Source organism: Hoplias malabaricus, chromosome 17, assembly GCF_029633855.1.
Source record: "Hoplias malabaricus isolate fHopMal1 chromosome 17, fHopMal1.hap1, whole genome shotgun sequence".
In the NCBI taxonomy this organism is placed as follows: domain Eukaryota; kingdom Metazoa; phylum Chordata; class Actinopteri; order Characiformes; family Erythrinidae; genus Hoplias; species Hoplias malabaricus.
In genome coordinates, this window is record NC_089816.1 from 13,753,521 (window position 1) to 13,774,155 (window position 20,635).

Genomic DNA, 20,635 nt, shown 5'->3' on the forward strand with positions numbered 1-20,635 from the left:
TAGCATATGGGAGGGGGAAAACTTTTCAAGATGGGTGGTGACCATGGTGGCCATTTTGGATCCAACTTTTGTTATTTCAATGGGAAGAGGTTCATGTGACACATCAAACTTATTGGGAATTTCACAAGAAAAACCATGGTGTGCTTTATTCTTTTAACCTAACTTTATTCTTTCATGAGTTATTTACAAGTCTTTGACCACTTATAAAATGTGTTCAAAGTGCTGCCCATTGTGTTGGATTATCAATGCAACCCTTTTCTCCCACTCTTCACACACTGATAGCAACACCGCAGGAGAAATGCTAGCACAGGCTTCCAGTATCCGTATTTTCAGGTGCTGCACATCTCGTATCTTCACAGCATAGACAATTGCCTTCAGATGACCTCTTCAGGGATCTATCCAATATGGGTTTGTGTCAGACCAATAGCGGTGGCTGTGGATTTTTCATTAGTGACAGTTTTCATGCGTCCACATTTTGGCAAATCCAACACTGAACTGTTTCATGAAACTTGGCAAGCAGTTTGCTAACTGTAGCATGGGAGATCTCGTAGGGTGTCTTCCTTGAAATCTGCTGCAATGATCTGGTTACTGTGTTCACCAGACATCAACACAATTTCTATCCGCTCCTCACGTGTTAACCTCTGCGACATGTCAATGGCTGTAAACAAAGAGAAACTTGTAAATAACTCATGAAAGAATAAAGCACACCATTGTTTTTCTTGTGAAATTCCCAATAAGTTTGATGTTTCACATGACCCTCTTCCCATTGAAAAAACAAAGGTTGGATCCAAAATGTCTGACTTCAAAATGGCTGCCATGGTCACTACCCATCTTGAAAAGTTTTCCCCCTCCCATATACTAATGTGCCACAAACAGGAAGTTAATATCACCAAACCAGCCATTCCCATTTTATTAAAGTGTATCCATGTAAATGGCCCACCCTGTATGTATATATATATATATATATATATATATATATATATATATATATATATATATATATAGTTGTCTAGTCAAGACAACAAATGATCTTCTTCTTGCCTCTGATCAAGGCCACGTATCCCTGTTGGTGCTTCTTGACCTAAGCGCAGCCTTCGATACAGTAGACCACAATATTCTCCTAGAAAGGTTAGAAAACATGGTTGGAATCACAGGGACAGCCCTATTATGGTTCAAACCTTAATTAACGGAACGTTATCAATTCATAAAAGTAAACGATCTAAATTCAAATTATTCTAAAGTAAGATTTGGAATTCCACAAGGCTCTATTTTAGGACCATTATTATTTACATTATACATGTTACCGCTAGGCACAGTTATAAGAAACCATGACATTAACTTTCACTGTTACGCAGACGACACGCAATTGTATATTTCAGCCAAGCCCGATGACAAACACAGATTAAAGAAAATAGAGGACTGTGTAAAAGACGTGAAAGGCTGGATGTTGCGTAACTTCCTCCTTCTAAACAGCAACAAAACAGAGGTCCTGCTTTTGGGTCCAAAATTGGCAAGAAATAAATTATCAGATTTAATTTTCCAGTTAAACCTGGTTCAGCAGCAAAAAATCTTGGTGTTTGACCCGGATTTATCATTTGATCAACACATAGGCAGTATCACTAGGACAGCTTTTTTACATCTTCGCAATATTGCAAAGATTAGAAATGCCTTATCCCTTCAGGATGCAGAAACGTTAGCACATGCCTTTATTACTTCAAGGCTTGACTACTGTAATGCACTACTGTCAGGATGCACCAGCAGCAATTTAAGAAAACTTCAACTAGTTCAAAATGCTGCAGCTAGGGTCCTCACTAAAACTAGAAAATTTGAACATATCAGCCCAGTTCTATCATCACTTCATTGGCTGCCTGTTAAATTCCGCATTGACTATAAAATTTTGTTATTAACGTATAAAGCTCTACATGGGCTTGCTCCTGAATATCTTCAAGATACAATTTCCTATTATGAGCCTCCACGTTCACTCAGATCACAGACTACTGGATTTTTAATTGTTCCCAGAATTCAGAAGGCCTCAGCTGGGGGAAGAGCCTTTTCTTATAAAGCCCCCAAACTCTGGAATGATCTTCCAGAAAATGTTCGTGACTCAGACACAGTCGCAATCTTCAAATCTAGGCTAAAAACTCATTTGTTTAGTTTATCTTTTGGTAGCTAATGCTCCCCCATAGATAAAGGCGGCAGATCCGGGGGGTCCATGGACACAGGGAATTATAGTAAACTTGAGACGCTGGTGCTGTCGTCCCGCCGCTTCTCGCGATCACTCAGGTTTGTTGACGGTGGAGTGGAGGGATGCCAGTGTTTCAGGATGCTCCCGTGTCTGTGTGTCCTTCTGGTTCTCTCCTTTTAGTTAAAGCTGTCATAGTCAGATCTGCCGGAGTCATTAGCCACACTCTGGAAATGTTCATATTTTCCACTTTACAAACACAAAACAGTTCAAAACTAATTCCATCCCTTTACATCTTTCCGAGTAAATGACTGCCCACCTGTCTGTCTGGACACTGATGGATGACTGTCGAGATCCTCCTCCACGTTTCAGACCAGCTGCCCACGCTCCAGCAACCACCAAGTGCCTTGAAGCTGTCCCTACACTGAAGTTCTCATGGACTACTAACTATCATCACCAGTAGATTGAGCAGAGGAGGATGGGTCACCCCTTGTGAGCCTTGGTTCCTCCCAAGGTTTCTTCCTCAGCTGGGGGAGTTTTTCCTTGCCACGGTCGCCCCTGGCTTGCTCACTTGAGGGTTTTACATTTGTCTTTACATTTCATGTCAAATCTCTGTCTTACTGGAATTCTGTGAAGCTGCTCTGTGACAACATCAGTTATGAAAAGCGCTATATAAATAAATTTGATTTGATTTGATATATATATTTATTTATTTTCTTTAATTGAAACACGTATTGATAAATTCTTGGTCTATGTCCTTTTGTAATATTTGTCTATAGAGCTGTGCTGGTGACATCCCTTTAAAGTAAATTAAGATATGAGAATGACGTACCAGTGCTTAAATGACTTTATGGGAATGAGACATTTAAGTATTTATATCTGAAATACGTTTATCTTTGTATTTATTAACCAGGTCCCACATAGTAAATATGTCATTTTCATGCCAAACCAGCCAGACTCCTGACTAATCAAAATTCTGGCCATATATTTAATATTGTGAGTATAATATAGGCTGTATATCTAAACATATGTTTGCTATGCCGCCGTCTACATTTATAGTAAAACATTTGTAGTTAAACATGGAATAAAATAGTAGCTTTTATCCTGTCTAATTGTGGCAGGATAATTGTGCTCATCTGTACCAAAGACAAGGGGCAACTACATTTCCCATAAACCTCTCCGTAGTCTCTGAGCTCGCGCGAAACGCTTAGAATCACATGAGACGTATTAGGACGGAGCGCCTGCGGAGCGCAGGAGTATCACCGTAGCTGCAATGTCCACACACGCAGAGACACGGAGAAGAGCCGCCAGCCGCAACTGCGAAGTTCACGGTAGAAATTCTGATTTCATAATACGACACTGGTACTGCTTTGCCTGTTTACAGAATGGCTTATTACAAGCATATTTAATACTGTGTTTCTTAATGAGGTAAATGTTTACTGAAATTCCCGGGCTCATTCAGTTAGTTCTCGTTTTACATTAATATCCTTTAAACTTAAAAATCTGTTTTCTTATGTATTACTTAATTTCCACATGTCTGTCTAGGTGAATAGATTTAAGGCAGCGTACTTCTCTGTTTCTGAAACCTCAAGTCTCTACACAGTTCCCCTGCTGATTTCCTGCCTTTAACACCCTCTTATCATTCATCACAAGAAACCAAGGAACTGATTGTGATCATCTTAAACTTAAACTTGATTGACATCTCCGTAGGAGAGGTCCCTGGAGCTGTGTGACTGTGACACTACCTGCTGTGTCACCGTGACGACCTGTTTCAAATCAAGTTTTTAAAAATGCCTTTTACAATATAAGAACAGTTACTGAGATGTTCTGCTTTTCATTGTCTTCAGAGCCACTGTTGGACCACGATGAAGTCAAAGGTTGTGTTTCTGTTAGAGGACATCTTCCAGGCTCCTGCTGTGATTGTGTGTGTGTGAATAACCTGCCTGCAGAGACCCCTGCATATCACCTGAATTCACCCTGCAGCCTCCATTCTTACCCACCCAGCACAGCCACACACACATGCAAAGGTGAGGAAATACAAGTTCTTTACATTCTTTAAATAAACTACAAATGTGTCTCAAAATGCTATGACTAATATAGAAATAACTTCAAATAAAAATATAAAATACACATGGCTCGTTCTATATTTATTTGTTTGTTTCTATATAACTTTAAAAATACCTTAACACTAATAACTTAATCTTAACATAATAATCATGTTTCTTGACAGTACTCAGTATTAATTATTCTGTTTCGGAGTAGTATACACAAAGGTTTCCATCTGTTTTTATTTTTTGCTGTTGTGGTTTTATTATGTTTTTTTAGGGCATGTCACACATACGACTGATGAAACATGTAAGACCACTATAAGTGCTGAGAATGAGGTGGAGGCACAGAAACTTGCCAATAATTACAAGGTGGGTAAATGTATTTAGCAAGAATTAGTACACTGATGTGTGGCAGGTTGGTGCAAAGGTAGTGTCGCTTCTACATGGCGCCACGATCTTCAATGAGTGTTTGATGCCCTGCACAGAATGGTGCCCTGTCCAGGGTGTATTCCTGCCTCACAGCCAGTGTTTCTGGTTAAGCTCCTGAACCACTGTGACCCAGGGTGAAGTGACTGCAGATTGAATGAAATATTAACTGAAAGTATCATATACTAATAAATCAATTAAGCTTTCCCTTTTAATAAGGCAGTTTGCATGTCTATTTCACATTAAGTTTGGATTCAGAAAGTGGAAGAGCCATGTGACTGAGAGACCCTTCGAGGACAGATCAGAGATTGTGAAGGAGCTCTACTCAGAACTCAACATCATTAAACCAAACTCAGGTCAGATTGAATCAACAGCATCAAATCTAACATAAGTCAGACTCAGCATCACTATATCACAATGTCACACTATAGTATTTGTACTAGTAAATAGTATTTGTTCAGCCATAGATAGATGGGGTAGAGATGGGCCAAATAATTGTGCAGCAGATGGACAACAGTCTTCAAGTGTAGTGAGAAAGAAGAGATGCCTAATAAACAGGCAACTCCGTGTAAATACCCATGCTTTGTAGATATGTGTGATATTCTCTCAGTTTTCCTCTCACTTTCGCCCACTCTGTCATGTTTTATCAGGCTCTTTAATCACCTGTGGCAATGTCCTGTATGTGTTTTTATTTGGTTGGTGGATATCTCTCGTATACCTTCTCATTGGTGTATTGATGTTCATCACCATTATTGGAATCCCCCATGGTAAGTTGCTGTTTATTAATGTTAACCATCCTTTTGTATTGTTTCTTTAATAATCTAAAATGCCTACTTTTCAATTTAGGGAAGTTGTGCTTCGGACTCTCTGGTTATTTTCTGTGGCCATTTGGAAAAGCAATAAAGAAGGTTGTATGTTTATTACCCTGCATTCTCCTTTAATTTTGCTTGATTTTAAATGGGTTTGAATGCAACTAATGAATTCATTTTTCAGTCCAACATGCCCTACTGATAGTTATAGCTTTTAATGGCTTACATGCTATCTACTCTTTGGCTACTCTATGGAAATCAGGTTTGCATTTATAGTAGCTTTGTGGCTCATCAGTAGCAGGTTCTGTAGCTGCCAAGTTGATGCTGGTTTGTATAAAAGAATTGCTTAGATGTTGAATATACCGTCCAATGAAAAATATGTGTCTCCAAACTTTACAGGAGACAGAAGAAAATTCTTACTTTTCAATGGAAGTCAGTGTAAAAAGATTAGATTCCTGTTTCTATTGATCCATTCATTATAAACTTTTCACACAATGTGAAGGAGAGCTGTTGTGTTGATACAAATTATGTAGTAAACTAAAATGGACAAACATGGAAATACATTTTTTCCATTGGTCACTGAAGATATGTACATATCTACAGTGTTTTACTGTATTTCCTTGTTTACTTTTTAATCTCAGGTGAGTGGCTCCATGTCTACCTGCAGTGTAATTGTTCACACTAATGGAATGCAGGAGGACGGTGATGAAGTGAAGGTGACCTCCCCTCTCCTGCTGCCCAGCCAAGTTGGGGAGAATGTGGAGGAACAGCATGGGCCACCAGAGCAGCACTGCAAGGTATGGCTGTGTGCAGAAGAATATAGGAATAGACCAGAATAGACCAAGGAAAATACACTTTAAGAACAATGTCTTATTTTTCTGTCAGTTTAAACAACACCATATAGTGAGATTTATTTTTTTGTTAAAATATTTAACTGCACTAGCATCTAGGCAGAAGAAAATAGATCAACGGTCCAAATGAAGATTTGAGTATTTAGGCTGATTATTTGGAGCCATACTTATCAAAATACAAAATACGAAAATACCCACTTTAATTTATATTGTGTATTTAGACCTGTAGAAATGATTAGGTCCAAAATTAATAGAAAAGAAATTACAGTATATTGCTATTTTATTTCTCATGTGTATGAGGTTTTGTTCCATCCACATATGTAATGAGTGTGTGAATGTTTGTTGTGTTTGACAGAAACGGCTGACTGTGTTTGTGTGGCTGTTGCTTGGATATCCTCCTCTGGCCGTGGCTCACTGTGTGCTGGGCCTGCTCTCCTGGCTGTTGGTCTTCACCATTCCTGTGGCTAAAATGAGCACCAGAACACTGATGAGCATTCTGCTAATGGACCCTGAGCAGGTTCACATCAGCTCTGGGAATGAAGTGAGGGCTATTGAAGCTTGCGACTCTATATTTCAGAAATGTAATCCCAAAAATCTGAATCCTAAAATAATTGGAGAACTTTGGCAGCAGTTTGAGTGATCCATAAGAATTAAAGTTATATAGACTTTGAATACACACATATTGCAAAAAATGGTTGTATGAATAATAAAATAATTCAGCTAATTTAATTTTCCTCCAATGAGTGGGTTTCTTTCCAAATTCCTTTTTTCAATACTGAAAATGAAGGTAGCATCACTACCTGAAATCACTTAGGTTTTTGTGGCCTTATGCCATTATATCAACACAAAATGTCAGGACCTTCCCAGAAGAGTAGAAGCTGTTGCTTGAGCAGCCTCCTAGATAGGGTGATGAATAAGAGTTTGATTTCATTCTTTTCTTTTCACTGTTTTCATTTGTTATCTCTGCTGATGGACTGAGGATTGACCTACTTCCACATATTAAAGGAACAAATGCTAACAGGCTAACAATGAGTGCTATGTGGTCATTGAGTTAAAAACTACTGCCCCATTTGCTTTAACTTAATCTCTTTTTCAATGAATCTCAGGAAGGCGAAGGAAAAGCCATCCTCTGCTGCTACTGGGCCGTGAATATCTACTACTACAAATACACTGTTGATGGGATCAATGTGTTTGCTGTCAGTATCCTTCTAAAAACGAATTAAAGTCAATGGCCTCCTTCACTCACCAGTCTACAGAACCTTTAGCGACATTTGACTTTTGTTTTACATGGCACCTTTCTAGCTAAGTGGTTTTGAATTTGCATATTATTTTCCTTAGATAACTGCTGTCTTCCAGATCTCCTCCCTTTAGTTGTTGTCTCCATGGTGATTGGCTATGTGGACCAAGGCAACCAGTTCGTCAGCTCTGAGGTGAAATTTGGCACAGCAATATGTTCCATCATTCCACTGTCCTACTACATTGGTATGGGCATAGCCAGGTGAGCAAACCTGTATCTCATGGGGTATAGGAGGGAATATAATGAACACTTTGAATGCCATGTCTATAAGTATCTGTGAATAAGTTCATAACATTCATGAGTATATTTAAGACTGTAAATATTTATACATTTTCTTGACCATTTATATAATAATGTTTATAATCCATTATGAAATGTTAACATGCTGTGCAGACTTTCATAACACATTATAATGCAGTGATAACACATTGTCACTAATCCTGAAACTCAGTCCAGACCTGCATAGCCATTCATAATGTATATAAGTATTTATAATTATAATACATTATGTTAACAATTCATACTGCTATAACAATTAATAATGCATGATATTTCGTAAGGTATTATCATTGCATTATAACTTGTTCATGTTCATGGTATTTTTATGACATTCATAACGACTTTTTTCTTGCTCCTGCTTTTCATCAAACCCGCATAAACTGATATAAACATACACTAGCATTTATAAAGGCTAATGCCCATAGGTGTTTTCTGTTACTTAATTAAACTGTCCCTGTGTTTCTGCAGTATATCAGCCCAGAGTAACTTTGCCGTTGGTGCAGTGGTCAATGCCACATTCGGCTCCATCACTGAGCTGACTTTCTACATCACAGCGTTGCTCAGGGGTCATCGCCAAAACAGCAAGTGTTTAGAAGAGATTGTGAAATCAGCACTGACAGGCACACTGCTCGGATGCATCCTCTTTATTCCCGTGAGAGTGGAAATTTATCATTGCAGTGCTAAATACAACATAAAGCCTGCAGTTCACACAATTCAGCTCATATGGAGTAAATCAGATGATGAATTGTAACACATTTAAACTTCTCAGAAAATAATGCTTTAAATGCAGCTCAATGACTCACCCTTTATCACTGTCATGCCCTTAGGGGATCTGTATGATCATTGGTGGGCTGAGACACAGGGAGCAGAGGTTTAACAGTCGCTCAGCAGGGGTCAGCTCCTCACTGCTTTTCATATCTATTGGAGGTGTGCACTTTCCTTCTTTTTTTCTTGCTCCATACATACAGTTAATTAATTTATAGTGAATTTTTATTTGACCAGTAGGATTCTTCTGGCTCAAAATGATATAAACATTTGACAAAATACGGTAAGATATTATGCAAGAGATTTTAAGGATCACTTTAAATTATTTATAAAAAGCCATGTCCATAGTTATCCATAAATGTTGAAATTGTTGGGAATTTATGAGAAAATGCTTCTATACAATTACAAATGGTCTTTGTAATTTCTGCTATGGTCTAAAGCAGGAGTCAGTAATAGGCAGAACATGGTCCAGGTCCAAACCCAGAGCCCTATCCGGACCTTGTCCTGTAACTGATAACCTATTAAGAGCTGTTTCATTTTGCACAGAGTGTTTGCTTTAAGCGGTGTGACTCTTCTAGTCATTACAGTTCAAGTTTAATGCTCCAGGACACTCACAGACTAATCGCATGCGTTTTTGCATATTACACCTGTGGCCACTAAGTCAATCATATCTTGCATTATGATGAGCGCTGTGACTCAAATTAGCGACACTGGACAGGGCTCCAGGCACCAGTGTCCTAGGGCCAATAAAAATAGCTCAAGTGATGTGGTAAAAGCTCTTTTGGGATGACAGTGTTGTGTGAATTAAGACCAGAAAGTTTAAAAATAAGGGAACAATTGCCGTTTTAAATATATAATGCTGAACATGGATTTATTTTAGAGATAATGTTCCATCCTTCAGCATAAAGAGCCAATCAGCTTGCTGTTAATGCATAAAGTCCTGTCCTTCAGCAATAAGAGCCAAGTTGTGCATTATGTTCCAGACCTTGTCTTGAGAAAATTTCTGTAACCTTAATGAATTTTAAATAATTACCCCTTGTCTAGAGCATTCTAATCAACTATACATTGATGAAATCTCATGTAATATTTCTCAAGTCAATTGCAAGTCATAGCTAAAACCAAAAATCTTAAAGACCTCCAGTTGCACATGGTAACTTTTCATAAGAAAAGGAAAGGCTATAAACTCAAACTGAAGCGTTTCCAAGAGCCAGTACCACAGTGCAAAGCATAAACAGAACGTACAAGGAAAAGCCCCACACTGTGAAAAATTAGGTGGGAACGTAATGTTTTGGGGTGTTTTTCAGGCAGTGCCATCATGACAGAAAAGGACTACATTAAAATCTCTAGGAAAATATCAGGCAGTCTTCAGAAAAAAAACTGACCTTGTGCAACAGTGGAGTTTCCATCAAGGCAGTGATCGAAAACATACAGCCAATCTGGCCAAGAAATGGTTAACAGGAAACAGTAATAATATTTGTGAGTGGCCCAACTGGAGTCAAGACCTGAATCCCAGTGGACAGGAATTTTTTTAAATTTTGGACATGGCAGGTTTTATTGATATGAATGACTAACATTGAGATAGCTCATATTTAATATTAGCGTCTATAGTGCTATTTTCTGCCAGAAAAACCCTATTGATCAAACAAAAAAAATCTATACTTCAAAATTTGGCAATGGTGTGAATAATTTTGGGCTTAAAAATCTATTCATTATGACTTATAAAATTTGTCATGGGGTGTCCAAAAAAGCTAATTGCTTCTAAGTGCATGATCACAAGGCATGAGTGGTTCCAAGAACACGCCAATGAGCTTTGTGTATTTCAGTGGCCTCACTAGTCACCAGATCTGAATCCCATAGAGCACCTTAGGGATTTAACAGGACAAGACACTCACAGCGTGAATATGCAGCTGACAAATGTACTGCAATTATATGATGCAGATAGGGTAACATGGGGAAGAATCTCACCTAATTGGCACCTTGTTGAATCCATGCCCTGAATAATTCACACTAAGAGCAATGTAGTATTAGGAAGCTGAAACCTTACTACTTACATTAAGCATATGTTTATATTACGCATATATCCTGCAGTTTCTCTTTCTACATCTTTTTTCTCTCTCATCCTCATTACACCATCTTTAGTGATCAGGTCACTAGGGCGTCTACAACCATACCTTTTAATTATCAAGTTTGTTTGCTGCTTCCTTCTTTTTAATGGCAGGTGTGTTTGCCCCTACACTCTTCTCTAAAGCCTATGGGAATCTTGTGTGCGAAGACTGCACAAATTCCTCTGGGACCAACAGCAGCAATGGGACATTCACCTGCAGTAACTGTCACTATGACTTGGTGAGATATTTTTCAAGCCAATCAAAAATGACTATTTTATGATGCTGTTTATGATGCTGTTCAGTCTTCTTCATATACTTGATTGTTAACTGATATAAAAGTGGTAACAGAAAAAGTGGTCACTAGAATTCCCACACGTACATAATAGAACTTATATGTTGGGTAATGTGATATCCCACTTTAACTGATCCCAATATAGGGATCAATATATATACAAATCACTAGCCCTATGAATCTATGTATTTTACTACTATATAAACCTTATACTTTCTGAAAACCTTACATGTTTCTTCAGAGTGAAAACAACTACAGCTTGTTTCACAGCCATATAGAGTAAGTACAAATTTATTCTCAGTTCAATTGATAATGCAACTACACTCTTATTTATAGTGGATTTTACAGAACGTTCTGTCTTTCAGACCACTAGTTTACACTGTTTCAGTCTTACTGCCGGTGTCCTACATCATCGGCCTTCTATTCACTCTGAAGACCCACTCACACATCATCCACGTTGGTGATAGTCATGGTGAGATTCTTGTCTTATTATGATAATTACAACACAGCACGTTCATATAAATTAAAATGTAAATAATAATTTAACCTTATATAATAAAAAGGTATATTATGCTATATAGATACTGAATAAGAAAACATTTTATGTAATAAGCATTGGATTTAAGAAATGAACTTTCTTTGATTAGGGAGAATTGGCGACTATTCCTTAACTATCTTTAAAATAATTTATCCCTTATGTTACGGAACATAATTGAATTCTCAGGAATTTACTCAAATCAGTATGTGTGTGTGTGTGTGTGTGTGTGTGTGTGTTTGTGTAGCCGTGGGTCATCTGGCTGCGGTGGTGCACTGGTCTAGATGGAGAGCTCTGCTCATCCTGATTGTCGCTACAGTGCTAATGTCCGTCTGTGCTGACCTCACCACAGAGCACATCCAGCCCATACTGAACCACCCTGGCATCTCTCAGGCACATAACATACAAACTTTTTCTCTCTCTCTCTGTCACACATACACACACAATCACACACACACACACACACACACACACTTAACACTAGGTACACTAGGTCAGAATTATTTTTTTTGTTTCCTTCTTTGACATCATCTTTACTTGATCCATTTGCATCTGTCCTATCAGTACTTCATAGGTGTGACGGTTTTGGCCATGGTCCCTGAAATACCTGAAATAGTAAATGGAATCCAGTTTGCTCTGCAGAACAACATCAGTCTCAGGTGTGTCTCTAACTCAACCACAGAGATAAAGCACACAATTATTTTTCTACATGTCTAAGTTTTCTTTATTCCTCTTCTAACAATACATGCTTTATTCTTGGTTCTGCTTTTGTTTGAATGGGTCTGGGTTTGTGGTGCTGTACATTCTGTGTGTTTATTTCCAGAAAGAGGATGTGTGGTTTTTTGCCCTCATGCATCTGTTTCACTGTAATTTCATTTTGCAGTTTGGAGGTGGGGAGCTGTATTGCAGTGCAGGTTTGCATGATTCAGATCCCAATTCTGATCTTGTTCAACGCATTTTACGTGAGTTACATGCCTCAGAATTGTCCAATACATTCAAAATGATTACTTTAACACTGCATCGATTGTTGCCTAATATAATTAATTTAGTATTATGACATATATATACATTATGTTATATATAATCTCTGTCAGAAGAAAATGGGAAAACTTAATATTTCTGTTTTTATTTTTGTTAAGGTTAAAGGTTATGGTTAATGGTTAAAGGAGTTAACCATTAGGAGATTCAAATTTCTCTTACAGCATCTGTGACTTATATGTATCTAACACAAGCAAAATTTATATTTATCTGCAAAAAAACACAATGATAAGTCACCAGCTGGGAGGATTAGGGCAAGCATTTGCTTTCTTTAAGATATTTGTAGCCACCAGCTTTAAGATATTTGTAGCAACTCAACTTGCTTGGAAGAGGATGCTCACTGTCCAGGGCTGGGTTCCCAAGGGTTTCATAGAACTGAGAACATCATTAAAATGAGGAGCAACATCTCATTAATCTCTCTCTCTTACCCACCTAAGATTATCTTAATACTGTGAAGCTTTTGGGAACCTGGATCTATTATGTAGGCTGGGATTGGCCTATCCTACCTACCCAGAAAGATAAAAGCATGGAAGCACGCTAATAAAGCAATAATATTATGCTGGTCGGTTAGTTATGTTTTAGGTTTCATTGTCCTTTGTCTAATTGTGTGTGCCATTTTCTCTCTTGAGCAGAATGTTGGATTTGTGCTGATCTTCAGTGACCTGCATCTGTGGGCCAGCATCTTTAGCATCATCCTTGTCAACTACATCTTCATGGATGGAAAGTCTGATTACTTTCAAGGTAGGAGACATTAGACCTGGAGGGTATGGGACGTAGCCTAAACGTACTAATGCAACATTTCTTCTATTCTTTGTTCTCTCTTCTCTTTCTCAGGTACTGCTCTGGTGGTGGTGTATTTCATTCTGCTTGCACTATATTTCTTTGCTCCATCACCTGCAGGTTGTTGACGAGGAAATATTCAGTCTGTTTTGAATGTTCAGTCTGCATACTTTACTAAAACAACCTTACAAACCTTGAATAATAAGGACAGTTGCATAAACGAATAGCTTTCCAACAAAGGAAATAACATCTAGACACATCCCCTTATTCCCAGATTGAGCTTGTTCAGGCTGTAATGTATTTCATTCATCTAAAGCACAGAGAATTGCACTATACAGATTTTACTACTGAAAGTATTCTGTGACACAAAATGAAAAGCACTTTACATTACTCAAAATGCATTAAAGTTGATGCTGAATTTTAAAATCAATAATTAATTAATTGGATTTAAAGTCAACCTGAAATCGAAACTGATTTCATAAATCTTGTTTGTTCATGACCTTCCTCATGTCATCTCATATTTACTGTAATGGGCAGTATGTGCACTGTTTTCTCTTCAGCTGTCAGGCTGGGACACAGTGACATACACAAACACACACAGCTTGGTTTAATTTGTACATATTTCTTTTAATGATAACTTTATGGTTTTTGTAATTCTGGATTTACTGTGAACATCCGAATGCATGCATTAGCAGGACAGTCTGTTAGCATTTGCTAATCTTGAGTGCACCTAAAAAGGTTAAAGACATTGGAACATTTATTTTCACAATCCAGTCACATCCCAGTGGATGAAATCATTGAGAACAACACATGGTACAAATATACAGAAAGCAAAACGAGACATAAATTTCCACATGCTAACAGACTATATAAGCACTATGGTACTGATACTTTAGAAGACAGTATAACAAACAGTGCCAGAAGAAGAGATATTTATTTCATAATTTAAATTTAAGTAGCTACTGTATTGCAATAAATTATAATAAAATGATTATTTAGAATTTATAATATTTTGGTTTACCTGCTTTAGCAGTGATATTTCATAATTTTCGATCTATTCCATTGAGAGAGAGAGAGCAGTATATCCTGAATTATTTTTAAGGCCTCCTGCTTCTAATGAAAAACATTTTCCCTCTCACACTAATTGTGTAATGTTTGTACATTTACAGTTTTTGTTTATTGTCAGTAACATATCTGATCTATGGTACTTTTCTCTTCAGCAAATATGCAACTGATGAAAATAATGATTTAATCACAGTCCAATGGAAAACATGTATCTCCATAAACTGCAACTTTACAGGTGAAGAAAGAACCTTAACTTTTAATGAAAGTCAGTGTTCCAAGTAACTACACTATGTAAAGGACAGCTGCAGTGTTTAAATGATGTAGTAAACTAAAAATTGACAAAAATGGAGATACATGTTTTCATTGGCTAGTGACTATTTAAAATAATTGAAGGATTTAATGGAAGTAATGTTGCAGATATAAATTCAAACAAAAGTGTCATTTGCTTTTATTTATTTGAGGCTTTCATTTTCCTATTGCAAAGGGAAGAAAAAACTAAAAATAAAGCTGGTGAAAGGCTTAAACAGGTGTTTTTCAGTGGTTTATATTAGGAACTTCAGGCCTGAGCTTCTGGCTTTCATGCCATTAAAACTTATTTCTGGAGGTGTAAAAACTGGTAGTGGTAATACTGCGGCATATCATATGGCCATCCGGTTAAGCAAACACTTGGACTACTCTCTTTCATTCACCTTGCTTTGAAACATGATTAAACTGTAAATGGATCTGAAGAAGGACTTCTACAAAAAGCATAATTAAAAATTAGATTAATTTCAGTCTAAAACCTGTGGAGTCGAATACATCTCCACCTTCACCAACATTTTATTTACATTGTCCTGATTACAGATTTTGTAGATTTGTAAAATTAATTCAGTGGATGAAACGAAAACTGACAGCTTCAAAAATTATTGTGATGCTGCTCTGACAGAGAATAGCACCTCTCTCACTAAAAACTTGACTATGCAACTTGAAAATCATGGGTGGATAACTCTTGTGAGAACTGTGGGATGCTTTACAAGGCTCACAAGTGTTTAGCTCGCTACAAGAAGAATCTAGTTTGCTTTTCCTGATATGCAGCTTATGGCAGGCTGGAGCAAAGAAGAGAGAGAGAGAGAGAGAGAGAGAGAAGCTGTACAATAGTTAATTTGGACTGACTTTACTAATTGGAGGGAGCTGAGAGACATGACACAAGACAGATGCTTTTTTTCTGTGTTGAACTGTGAAGTAATAACATGTTGTTGCCCTTGATTTGTTGCTGTGTTAGTGATAGGTTTTGTTGACGAAAGTGCTATAATCAAGTTTATAATCAGTGAGCCAGGGTTTGCGGCTGCTAACTTCATCTAGATTAACTCACCTTTTAGTGTTAAACATCTGGTAATAAGTGCTTTTCAGCAGTTGCTGTGTGGTTGTACATTTTGTGTCGGAGGAACCCAAGCTTTGTTGATGACAGTATTATAATCAGGGTTTTGAGAGTTACTGATGAAAGAGCGCCTGCTAAATTTAACTGGATTAGCTCACTTTTTACCATTGGACATCGATTCTGGCATTAACTGTGTGTGTTTATTATTGAAAGCCCAAGAGCCAGTCATGACCAATGTGTGAATATCCCTCCGCGAGTGTGAGAGGGCGAGAGTGAGAGAGAGAGAAAAAGGAAAGAGGGAGAGAGAGAGAGTGTGCGTGTGTGTTTATTGGTAGAAGCCCTGGAGAGCTGGTCGTGGCAGATGTGAATATGCCTCGGCTTATAAGCTGTGTGTTTGTGAGACTTCATTATACTTAGCAAGGTAGGGGGAGCTCAGGAGACAAAAAAGATGATTCTTAGACAGTATTCCTTTAATGATATTTCAAGTTTATATAAAACAGTCTAAGCTTTGGCTCTATCATCAGGAGTTCTCTGGTTCAATCAAAGGTAATGCTTCAGCCTTCTAAGTGGATGGCATGGTCCTATCCCTCCCCTTATTATGTTAGCTGATGGGAACGACCTGGGCAGTGAGCGCTCTCTATGTCATGTTGGGCAGTTTGATGGGATAGCATTAGCAGCAGTGCAAAGGGGGCAGTGTTTAAATCCATGTGTCTTGAAGGAAACATGCATCTCCTCACCCTCCTAGTCTTGGTGGGACTGTGTGTGCATAGGGTTGGAATTTTGACAAAAAGAGTTTAAAATCTATGTAAAACAAAAAAAAAAGTTCATATAAAACCTGTTTTTTTTTTCTATCATGAAGTGACTAGTGTTGTGTTTGCAATAGACATTCACATTAGAAGTTATAAAAAGTCAGTCTGTTTGCTGATTCAAGATGGACCAGTGTTTAGCATCACTTGATATAACATTAATTCCGCGTTTCTGATTAGTGTTTTGCCCAAAGTGCTTTGCATTTGTTCTTCAGGTAGTAGAACTCATTGCGGAACTGAGGGTTCACAGCTGCATAAATGATGGGGTTAGTCAGAGAGGTCATGCAGGCAATACAGACCGCCAGGACCTCCAGCTCCTGCACCACATTCCCCTGAAAAAGTCAGAGGAAATGAGTGTCAGTGTTGTATGTAGTGTACACTACACCATTTTGGTTATTTAACATTAATTTATTCACCCATTTATTTACTTTCTGTAACCGATTTATCCTGTTCAGGATTGTGGTCCAGATCCTACACGGAATCACTAGGCACAAAACAGGAACACACCCTGGATGGGCGCCAGTCCATCACGGGGCATCTCACATGCACAGTCACTCACACCTATTGATAGTGTTGTACAGGCAAGCATGTTTTTTTGGATTGTGGGAGGAAACCGGAGGACATGGAAGAAACACATAACTCCAGGTCAGTGGCACTCCCTGGGCATTACCATGCTGCCCTGGATGGTAATTTTACAATTTTATTTTACAAACATATACTGTTTACTGTTTAATTAAAGAACAGTTAAAGGCGACATTCACAAATTGAACCAAAAAACACTTTTTTAAAAATGTAGTTGCCTCACCAAGCTCTCCAGTTTGTTTACATGATGGAAACCAGTCAAATGTTTCTGTGAAGCTCCTTTGTCACTCAGTAAACGGGGAAAAACAAAAACAAAGGGGCATGGTCTGATAAACTTTCTCCCGATATCTGGAGATGTTTCGGACGGCTGAGAGACCTCAAACATTGAAAATCCTAAAAAGACTGTGATGTTACTGATTACCTAATGTGGTACTGACTCTAAATTTGGGACCCTCTAACTGCATAAAAATATACAAAGACCAAAAGTGATAATCAGAAAATCAGTGTAAACAACTCAAGTTATAAATGAGTATTTGTGGTAATTCAAACAGTGAATAGAAACTTACAGACAAGTTTAACTTCAAAACAATGTTTTTTTCCCTCTCAAACTTACTGTTTCAATGTAAAGGTCACAGATCTTCTGAACGTAAACAAACCAGAGAAATCAGCACTTCCCCGGAATCATCAACATTGTCTTTTAAGGCCACAGGATTATATAAACATTTTTTTTCCACAATTCCATGTTTCATGTCAGCCTGTTTACTTTGGCAGGCAATTTAGGGCTTTTTATTTCAATAATCGTATTGAGTTGAGATTGATTTATTCATTCATTTATTGTCTGCAAACGCTTGTCCTGTTCAGGGTCGTGGTGGGTACAGATCCCACCCGGAATCACTGGTCGCAGGGCAGGAGCTCACCCTGGAGGGGGCGCCAGTGCCTCGCAGGGCTACAGTGATAATTTGATGTAATGATTGACTAACATTAGGAATTAGTTATTAACCCTGTGAGTGTATGCTAGTTTTTAAACAGGTTCCACTCTGTTAGACCTACCTCAGAGAGGTAAAAATAGTCAGAGACAGAAACTCGTCTGTTGCTGCACACTTTGGGTTGGTTGTCCTCTGGTCATACATCAGTGGACACAGGATGCTATTTTCTGGGTGTTTTTGTTTGATGGACTATTCTCAGCTGAGGGGTTTGACACTGAGGTGTTTAAAAACTCAAGCAGCACTGCTTTGTCTGATCCACTTGCACCAGCACAACACACTAACACACCACCACCACGTCAGTGTTCTTGCAGCACTGAGAATGATCCACCACCCAAATGATCTGGTCTGTGGTGGTTCTGTAGGGGCCCTGAGCTATGAAGAACAGGGGGAAAGTGGGCAAATGAAGTATGCAGAGCTACAGATGGAAATGGGTGGAGTCAGTGAATCAGTAGGCTGTTGTTCTGGGAGGAGTGAAGTTGAGTTGGGTCAGTGTTACTGGTGAACTGGGACTCACTGGTGGCCCTGTGATTTTGATGGCAGGAGGTCACTGGACAGGGTTTGTTACAGAAATATTAAACACAGGACATGGTTTTAGTCCCTGTTGCCCTGGATACGCCTGTGTGTTAAACTGATGTTTACAGGTGAAAATGTCAGACTTACGGCTGGAGTCTCGCTTCTGCCCAGGATGACGTTGAAGACTATTGTCCCCATCAGTGGCAGCCAGAAGACGAGGAAGGTGAAGATGATGTATCCGGAGCGTTTGGCCAGTTTACTCTCCTTCTTCTTGTTCCCTTTGTCTCTGTTGGCGAAAGACGGCATCATGCACACGGCCCCCATCACCTCCTCGCCCTGAGGCGCGCTCTCCACCGCCCTCTGTGGCGCCGCCTCCAGTGCCTGTGCACATTGATGCGCGTTTTCATTATCGTCAGCTCGAGGGGCGTCATTACCGTCAATACCTATGTGTTCTGACGTGTTCTCGTGCGCATCTTGCAGCGCGTCTCGCTGTGCTTTCTCGTGAATATCTGCCGGAGAAGCATCATTGCCTTCCGTGCCTGTGCGTTCCGGTGGGTTCTCGTGGGGCACGTCTTGGTGCGCGCTCCCCTCCCAACTTTTAATTTCGGTTGGAGACGCGCCATCACCCTCGCGCAGCTCGGGCGCCGAGGTCACGCAGTCGTTTGTGAGAGTCTGGGGGTTCGGATGCTCCTTGCCTGCGAGGGCGTTCAAGTGCTTTTCCTCGTTAGGGATCACCGTCTCCGCCGCTACCTTTAGTTCTGGGACTAAGAGGACCTCGGGCGCGTTCTCTTTCCTCGCTGTTCTCTCTTCTGCCTTCATCCCCGGCGGAGGGAACGCGCCCTTGTCGAAGACCTTCCGACTGTGCGCCCTCACCACCAAGAAGATGTGTGTGTAGCACGCGGCAATGAGCGTCAGGCACGCGCACCACGCAGGCAGCAGCACGTAGCGGCCGAACGAGTCGCGCGCGCTGAGTTCAGTGGCCCGCAAACCTCTGCACCTCGCGTACACGGGTGAGTCGCGGGCGAAGCGCGCGCATAGAGCAGAAGCGAGCGCCGGCGCGGCCCACGTGACTGGGATCCACGCGATCACGCGTCTTTTCCGCTCCTTCCCGTCTCCCTCGAATGGTTTCGTGACGGCGCGGTGCCGCTCGACACTGATCCCCGCCACCGTGAGTAGCTGCGCGCCGCAGTTCAGCGAGAAGGAGGCGAGCTGCGCGCCACAGAGCGCGAGCCCGAGATCCGCACGGGCCTGGGCCGTCGGACGCGCCCGAAGCGCGAGCTGGAGTAGCAGGAACGGACAGTCGGCGGCGCAGCGCAGCAGGTCCACAAGCGCCAGGTTCACGAGCAGTGCGTTCGCCGCCGTGCGCAGAGTTCGGTGACGGCGCACCGCGTGCACCACGAACACGTTCGCGGCCGAGCCGAGCACGAGCGTCACGAGCAGCAACGCGCTGTCCACCACGAGGAAAAGCACCTGCGCTTTACCTGGCCACGCGCCCTCCTTCTCCTCGCTCACCTGACTGTAATTAGAACTCATCTCCAGAGCACGGAGCGGAGTCCCATCTCTAAATTTAACAGGTCCCAGAAAAGCACCAAAACAAGGGCTCAGGTCAATGTTCTCCAGGACCCCTGAAAACACAGAAGTCAAAAGCCTGAGACGTAGATGAAACTAGATCACTTTTCTAGTACAGCACGAGGACTTGAAGGCTCAAAGGAAAGGGGGTTCTGAGCAGTTCGCCTTCACTTCAGCTCCGTGTTTCAGGAACCCTGCGCTGATGCTGGTCTGGGATGTAGACCCATCACTTCAGTTCCGTTTATCAAAGAAAAGGCGTAAAGACTCCAGATGATGTGTTTGTGTTTCTCAGTCAGTCCACAGCTCATTACTGCCTGACCCCCGACTCAGACCCTGCCGCTCTGATGACG

At 40.1% G+C, this 20,635-nt stretch overlaps 2 protein-coding genes across 2 annotated transcripts; one reads left to right on the forward strand and one right to left on the reverse strand.

Moving 5' to 3' along the window:
* The first annotated feature begins 3,418 nt into the window (after nucleotides 1–3,418).
* cax2 (cation/H+ exchanger protein 2) lies at nucleotides 3,419–14,126 on the forward strand. The gene is made up of 20 exons (XM_066648995.1): nucleotides 3,419–3,513; nucleotides 4,030–4,209; nucleotides 4,508–4,599; nucleotides 4,904–5,012; nucleotides 5,307–5,423; nucleotides 5,503–5,564; nucleotides 6,107–6,262; nucleotides 6,672–6,857; nucleotides 7,423–7,516; nucleotides 7,673–7,814; nucleotides 8,361–8,544; nucleotides 8,720–8,819; nucleotides 10,876–11,000; nucleotides 11,296–11,333; nucleotides 11,420–11,526; nucleotides 11,837–11,982; nucleotides 12,154–12,248; nucleotides 12,473–12,551; nucleotides 13,260–13,368; nucleotides 13,462–14,126. The coding sequence occupies exons 1-20, from the start codon at nucleotides 3,456–3,458 to the stop codon at nucleotides 13,533–13,535; spliced, it is 2,253 nt and encodes a 750-aa protein (XP_066505092.1). The 5' UTR covers nucleotides 3,419–3,455; the 3' UTR covers nucleotides 13,536–14,126.
* Nucleotides 14,127–14,482: 356 nt separating this feature from the next.
* Nucleotides 14,483–20,593, reverse strand: LOC136674101 (D(2) dopamine receptor-like). The gene is made up of 4 exons (XM_066649965.1): nucleotides 20,479–20,593; nucleotides 18,864–20,341; nucleotides 16,838–16,967; nucleotides 14,483–14,539 (listed from the first exon to the last, which is right to left on the reverse strand). The coding sequence occupies exons 1-4, from the start codon at nucleotides 20,591–20,593 to the stop codon at nucleotides 14,505–14,507; spliced, it is 1,758 nt and encodes a 585-aa protein (XP_066506062.1). The 3' UTR covers nucleotides 14,483–14,504.
* Between the last annotated feature and the right edge of the window lie 42 nt (nucleotides 20,594–20,635).

What these genes read in the sequence shown, in the direction of transcription:
- cax2 (XM_066648995.1), top strand. Translation starts at nt 3,456, where the DNA reads ATGTCCACACACGCAGAGACACGGAGAAGAGCCGCCAGCCGCAACTGC. An exon ending in CCGCAACTGCGAAGTTCACG is followed by an intron (nt 3,514 to 4,029) that starts GTAGAAATTCTG and finishes CATTGTCTTCAG; the next exon opens with AGCCACTGTTGGACCACGAT. An exon ending in TTGTTTCACAGCCATATAGA is followed by an intron (nt 11,334 to 11,419) that starts GTAAGTACAAAT and finishes TCTGTCTTTCAG; the next exon opens with ACCACTAGTTTACACTGTTT.
- LOC136674101 (XM_066649965.1), bottom strand. Translation starts at nt 20,593, where the DNA reads ATGAGCTGTGGACTGACTGAGAAACACAAACACATCATCTGGAGTCTT. An exon ending in CAGACCAGCATCAGCGCAGG is followed by an intron (nt 20,342 to 20,478) that starts GTTCCTGAAACA and finishes CTGTGTTTTCAG; the next exon opens with GGGTCCTGGAGAACATTGAC. An exon ending in GCAGAAGCGAGACTCCAGCC is followed by an intron (nt 16,968 to 18,863) that starts GTAAGTCTGACA and finishes TGACTTTTTCAG; the next exon opens with GGGAATGTGGTGCAGGAGCT.